General features: G+C 44.4%; 1 protein-coding gene across 1 annotated transcript in view; it reads left to right on the top strand.

Moving 5' to 3' along the window:
* PSMA7 (proteasome subunit alpha 7) overlaps nucleotides 1-2,867 on the top strand; it is a 7,205-nt gene extending 4,338 nt beyond the window's left edge. The window contains exons 4-7 of the mRNA XM_006025927.3: nucleotides 148-270; nucleotides 1,022-1,141; nucleotides 2,291-2,353; nucleotides 2,630-2,867. Coding sequence (XP_006025989.2) covers nucleotides 148-270; nucleotides 1,022-1,141; nucleotides 2,291-2,353; nucleotides 2,630-2,722 — 399 coding nt within the window. The 3' untranslated portion in view covers nucleotides 2,723-2,867. The remainder of the gene's footprint in view (nucleotides 1-147; nucleotides 271-1,021; nucleotides 1,142-2,290; nucleotides 2,354-2,629) is intronic.
* The last annotated feature ends 4,259 nt before the right edge of the window (nucleotides 2,868-7,126 follow it).

The raw sequence follows: 7,126 nt of genomic DNA, 5'->3' as shown, positions 1-7,126 counted from the left end.
CCCCCCCCCCCCCAATTAAATTTAAATGTAAATTAAATTTAAATATGTTTGCCAGTCTGCGGTAAAAAAAGGTTGGAAACCCCTGCCCTAGAAATCCATGTGCTTGTGAAGAAGTGTTTTCTGAAGCATGGCTCTTGTCATTCTCAGAGATATACTCAGAGTAACGGCCGCAGACCTTTTGGGATCTCTGCCCTTATTGTGGGATTTGACTTTGATGGAACTCCAAGACTGTATCAAACTGACCCCTCGGGCACATACCATGCTTGGAAGGTGAGTTGATTCTGCCTTGCGAATTAAATAAATTGGCTCCAAACAATATTTATGTTTATCTTTTGAAAGGGCCCCATCTTGCTGGGAGATTGACTTGTTTCTTACAAGTCCGTGAGGACTGGAGAGCTAGCTGGTGACATGGTTATTGGCTACAAAAATGTTTCAAAAGTTGTCAACTACTACATTACTTTAGAGCAGAGCTTTCCAAACTGTGTGCCGCGACACATTAGTATGTCGGTGGCAGTGTGTAGGTGTGTTGCGCGAAATGCAGAAAATTTTGCGGAAGGGCACCGCGGAGCTCCCTTACTCGCATCTGCTTCCGTTGGCCCCTCCCCCGGAACTGAATTACTGTGTTGCGAAATGATGCATGTCTAAAAAGTGTGTCACCAACATGAAAAGTTTGGAAAGCTCTGCTTTAGAGGTTGGAAGACTGCAAATGGGAGGGAGGTAGCTTGAATCATTGAGAACGGGAGGGAGGTCTCCTAGATAGTATTTCCATTTAGATCTAGTCATGGGGGAGAAGTTTGAATGCTCCATACCCAAAAGGATCATAGCAGACATGGGAGACGCCTGGGAATTGTAAGCCTTTTCTGCCTTCAGCCTGAAAACCTGTCAGTCAAAAAACAGGTTGCTTCAATTGAACACATGCAGTGAGCGGGCCTGCACCCACTTATTTTTGTAAACAGGGATGTATAGAAATGTTTGTTTTCCTGGTGACCCTCACACCTCTCCTTTTCTGCAATGCTCCTAGGCTAATGCCATTGGTAGAGGAGCCAAGTCTGTGCGTGAATTCCTGGAGAAAAATTATACTGATGAAGCCATTGAAACGGATGATCTAACCATCAAACTTGTCATCAAAGCACTTCTTGAGGTGAGTCCTGATTCAGTCAGACACTGATAAAGGTTGACAAGTTGTCATTTTTTTAGGGCCAGGGTGTGTGCTTAGCCTAAATTTGCTCATCAGTGGGTGCGTCTACACATCTACACGTACAGTTTTTAAGGCACATTAAGGGCGCAGGTCTACCCATGCGTGCCCTTTAATGCACCTTTAAAAATGGCAATTTTTTAGGCTATTCATGCCTAAATTTTAATACCTGCAAAAGCAGGTATCAAATTTAGGCGCGAATAGCTACAGTGCCTTAATGCATGTGTAGATGCACTAAGGCACATTAACACTGTGTATGTTGACTGATTTGGGATTAACTTTAGTCCCAAATGGGTCCGCACACTGTTAATGTGTGTTAGTGTGTGCACATGTAGATGCGTCCCTAAATAGCCTTAACATGCATTAGGCAAGTGCGCATTAAGTTTAGGCATGTGTAAAAGCATGTGGAGGCACACCCAATAAAAGTTACCTATGACTTCTAATGTCTGCCAAATAAATGTATTTTCCATTAAGTTGAGAGCACTAAATACTAATTTACATGTCTAGATTAGGCTTGGTACTCAGAATGCTTTGAAGTAACAGATTTCCCTGACTTGTACGTCAGATTTGAATAGTCTTTTGTGAAGACTGATTTTCAAAAAGAAGAAAAGAAAAACCCAAAATGTGTATTTAGGCATTGCCACGAATCTCTTTTAACATATTTTAGTTGTGTGTGTTATGGCATATTCCTTCATCAGACCTGAAGATGTACTCAAAAACTTGTCTAACTCCATCCCACCTATTCAGGTCGTCATCCCCGTCGTCCGTCCCAAAAAAAAAGATCACTCTATAATAAATCCTTTCATCTTTAATATCAATGTTTGAACTATGAATTAAGGCTATTAATATTTACTTTGACTTCTGTAAGAGCATGTAAGTGCATATAGTCTTCCTTATACTGATTTGGTGCAAAATTCCTTAGAATGAATACGTTTATTTTTTTGCAGCGATGAGTGCTGTTGCCTGTAAGGGTATCTGAGATCTAAATGAAAAATGAAGCTCCTATTAGTCTATAAGAGTCTCAGTCCTAAATTGATTTATGGGTTAGGATTTTACAGTCTTCTGAATCTAGTACCTTTTTCTTGTCTCTTCAAGGTTGTACAGTCAGGTGGGAAAAACATTGAGCTGGCAGTTATGAGAAGAGATCAGCCACTCAAGGTAACTAACTTTTATTCCGTAATAGTGTCCACTTTGATTTGTCAAGGCATGTTTCCCTACTACTTTCCACTTGAATGTCATATTAACCTCAAAGCAGTTTATGGCAGAATAAGAACTAGGGCTATGTCTGTTTAAAGCTAGAGTGAAAAGAACTTTCAAAATTCCTTGGTATTGGTTTGTAATCATATAGTCTTTAACCTAATTTCCTTTACAATTAGATCTCGCACTTAATCATGTTGGTATCTTGTCAATCACTTCTGTTTCAATTTTTTAAAGATATTAAGTCCTGAAGAAATTGAGAAATATGTTGCTGAAATTGAAAAAGAAAAGGAAGAAAACGAAAAGAAAAAACCGAAGAAAGCATCATGATGAATGAAACGGTTGTTTAGATGCTGGTTTTTAAAATTCAAATCATGGGTTAATTCTATAGACAACATGTAGGCATTCCCTTTATTCGTACTGTGCCCCTCTGAGACCTACAATAAACCTACTGATTCTTTTTTTTTTAAAGAAATCTGTGTTCCTTGGATTTTAATTGGCATGTGACTGGCACTGATGTCTTTCAGGGCACGAAACATATCTTTCACACCTTGCCACTGAAATGTTTTTCCTAATTATTTCCCTGCCATTGCTGGTCTTGTACAAAGGGTTGCTTAGAACCTAGATTGCTTTCATAGCTCCACCATTATATGGCCATAACAGAATGGTCCTAAATCCAGTTGATAGGTGAATTCTATCAAGTGACGGCAGGGGACAACTTTCCTGAGACCTGGTAAATATGTGTTCAGCCACATGCTGAGTGGCTTAGCATCATGTCTGGTTTTTACAATTGCTTAGCCAAATTCTGGTTTGTGGGTGCAAGGGGAGGCAGCCCATACAGCACCTTGCTGCTTTGAAAGCAAGCAACATCACCACTTATTTTCATTTTTGAAAAATGGAAACATTGTATTGGAACCTCCAACTCATCACTGCATAGCACCATTTGAGACTAGGCACTAAGCTAATGCATTTTCTCTAATGTGTGATCATCAGGGATCCTGGTTTACCCTGATGAAAAAAAATTTCCAAATTCTCCAATAAAACCTCCCAAAATCCATTATTAAAATTAAAGCCCCCTCTACAGCACCTGCCCCCACCCCCAGCTGCCAGGGCTAGGGGCCAGGGACCTGGGTCTGCAGCCTCTTTCCCCGGACAGAAGGCAGCAGCTGCTGCAGCAGAGCAGAGCATGGAGCCAGCTTCCCACCCCCACAGGTGCCTGCCTGCTGTGGGCTCAGGTGGGTGGGAGCTCGGAGGACGGGATTTGCACGCCCCAGATCTGTGCGCAGGACATGGGTGGAACATGCGGGCTTGGGCTTCTGCCCTGCTGCCCTCCCCCAGGGCCTCTGCAGCCCATGGGTGTAACCCAGGGCTGCAGGGCAGAGCATGGCTGCTCAGGAAAGCTGCTTGCTGCTGTAAGCTCCACACTGCCCTTGTGACATCTGCACGTGTGACAGCAGTGAGGGTCACAACCCCACGCTGCCTCTATTTACTCAGGGGACACATCACCAGGGCAGCGTGGAGCTCGTAGTGGCAAGCAGCTTTCCTGAAGCTCTGCCCTGCAGCACTAAGTCGCACAGGCAGAGGCTCTGGGAGAGGGCAGCAGGGCAGGATCCCAAGCCCTGCCTCTGCCCTGCAACAGGTCTCGGGGCACACGTGTCCCCCCCCCCGGTGTGTGTGTGTGCACTGTGGCAGAGCTGCACTCCCCAGATGAGCTGCCTGTGGCCCCATCTCACTCCCCACTGGGGCCCTGCATTGCAGCCCTGGGCCCCTAGCTCCCCACACTGCCCAGCTGGGCAGCAACCCTAGCCCTGTCCAACTCCTTCCCTATGTGGGCCTCAATTTCTCCCCACCTCTTATCTGCAGGAGCTGCTCTTCAGGCTGCCTGGGGCCGTGTGCATATACATGATCATGGCGTTGCCTGCCTGACTGCCCTCATCCTGCCCACCTACAAGCTGGAACTCTGCCAGCCTGCAGAGAGCTCGCTGCAAAACTGCAAAATCCATGGGTGTCTTTGTTAAAATGAGAAATCTGCGTTTTATTTCAGGGAGGAGGGAAATCTGTGTTTTACTCTGTTCTTCTGTGGGAGATAGACAACCCAAATCCCTGATGATCATACTGTTGCAAGTACCCTAGTCACTTCCCTCACTCGTAAAAGTGCCCTAAGTGCTAAGGTGTCAATGTGCTCCGGGGGTGGGGGGGAGGAGGGGGTGCTTTCATTAAATTGCTGCTATGTCTAGTGTATTAGCATCCTGGTGCTTAAAAATGGTAGTAAGGGCACTTCAATTAAAGTTCGTTCGAGCTTTAGTTCAAGTGCCCCTGCCACCATTTTGAAGTGTGGGGCTGCAGATGCATGAACACAGGAGGCTGTTGGAGTGCGGCAACTGCCATGCTCCAGCAGACTAGATTAATCACCAGTGTCGGAGCAGCTTCCACCCTGGAATTCCAGCGCTTTGCAGCAGCCTCCATTCTCGGGTGTAGGCACCCATAAATACCACCTGTGAAGTAAAACTTAATTGTCCTCTGGTGCAGATCCTAAATGTGTTGACTGATTGCCATCAGTTGAGATCTGAATGTCTGACTTGGCACTGTCTGCACACCTTGAGCAGCAGTCACAGGTGTAACGTGGTTTCAAGCAAGTCTGTGTGAATGAGGAACATCACAGATAAGCAATGTTGAATTAAGATGGAAGAGCGATGAAATAAAACACTTTCTTGAAGACATGCATGTTGTTTATATCTGCCTGAATTTTTGTAGATCTTGGCATTTTTCTTTCATGAGAGTTAAATTTGCTGTACAGCAGCCACCATACATCTAGCAACATGTAACACCTATACTATGCTCAAGAGGGAGATAGCATGGTTTTTTACCTCTTGCACTGGGTTACTACTTCCTTCCTTGGTGTTCAAAACCTCCTCAGTCAGTTCTAGAGTTCAGAAAGGGAGAAAAATACTGTAAGACATTGGAGCAGAGGTGGCACCACATCAGAATCCCTCCTTGCATAAAGACTATGCTTTATAAAGTTGTCATATTGGTGGTCTTGGAAGGCAAAACAGACTGTGTAAGATGCAAGCAACTATCGAGTTTCCAGCTCTCCCTTGGCAGAGCACGTTTTATACAACTGCTGTTACTTCCTAATAAAATGCACCGCAGAATTGGAGAGATCTCAAGTGCATAAATTAAGACTGCTAAAACCTCTTATTTCATGTATAATTAAACTCCCACCTTCCAATCTTACAAAATGAAAGAGTGCTGAGCCTTTGCTCTCATTTGTTCTCTTGCTTTTTCCATGTCCACTCTCAACAGGGGAGTTGCAAGGATTAGTGTCAACTTTTCTGATTAACATTCAAGGTATCTTAAACAAGACCTGATCCCACATTTTCCCTATGGTAGAACAGAAGAGAAGAATTGTTGTTTCAGGATTTACACAGCAGCAGTACTTGCTAAGCCACTGGGAAATGAGCTCACTTCTTTCTCTATGCTTTATGGCACACTGAGGAGGCCTTACGTGTGTACTTCACAAAGTAATCTTTTCCCATTTGTTTCCGCATTACTTGGTGAATCCTCAGCGGCTGGACCTGGACACCGCTGTGCTATAAGGCTCCACCCATTCACATTCATACATTGATACCACTAACCTTTTCTGTCTGTTGAAATCCTCTGCAGTGGTGTTCAACCTTTTTTTCCCCCTAAAGAATTTTGAATGGAGGCACAGACCCCTTTGGAAATTTCAAATGGAGGTATGGCCCCCTTTAAATTGTAAGTGTAGGTATTGACATACATTTGGTTGATCATAGTCACTCTTACGGACACCTTAGACCCTTTGATCCAGGAGGACATAGTCTGTGGCCCACAGGTTAAAAACTGCTCTAAATGAAAGGAGCAGTGCTCTTTCTGGGCATGGGTTTTTTAGCATATGAATACTGCATACTCCACTCCCCCAACTCTGGTGACCAACACTCATTAAAGGAGATTTCTCTTAAAGCGGCAGAATAGTGATGTCCTTTGGGAAGTGTAAAATAGCCTACACAAACTTTCACACCAGGTGTGTCTACACATGCACATTTGCTGTTCAGTAACCAAAATTACTGTGCAGTACAGGTGTGTATCTACACATGCATGCCCATATGGCACGGTAAATACAGGAACCCCTTGCTATTCACAGGTTTGGCATTCGTAGTTTCAAATATTCATGAATGCCAAACCTGCATCTTAAATACATTGACAGGAGCTCTGTGCTTGCTGCTGTTGGGCTCCTGCTGCTACCGGCACAGCTATGCCCACCCCTGCCACAGCTGCCAGGGGCACTGCATTAATGACGTTCATGAACGCAGTGCCGTATTCAGATTTGGCCAGTCACACGAACCTCAACAATGTATCTCCGCAAATGGTGAGGGTTGCCAGTGTAGCAACTTACGCCAATTTGATACTTGGTATCAAATTTAAACCCGATTAGTTACTGCACAGTAATGCATGTGATGCATTACTGCACAGTAACACTGTGTGCAGACTGACTTGGGACTAACTTTATCACATGGTGTTAATGCATTAAAGGGTGCACGTGTAGACAGCAGTTTATTTCCATTTACTGTGCAGTAAATTTAAGCCAGTGTAGACACCCACTGTGTATTCAGCCTGGTTATCCAAGGCTGGCTTGTTACCACATGTTCCCTTTCTTTTTGTTCCCTTGTTGCAGTTGTCCCTCGGCCACACTCGTTTCCTTTGTTCTAGCACCCC

This window comes from Alligator sinensis, unplaced genomic scaffold (assembly GCF_000455745.1).
Source record: "Alligator sinensis unplaced genomic scaffold, ASM45574v1 scaffold1046_1, whole genome shotgun sequence".
Lineage (NCBI taxonomy): Eukaryota > Metazoa > Chordata > Crocodylia > Alligatoridae > Alligator > Alligator sinensis.
This window is presented reverse-complemented; position numbering and strand designations above follow the sequence as displayed.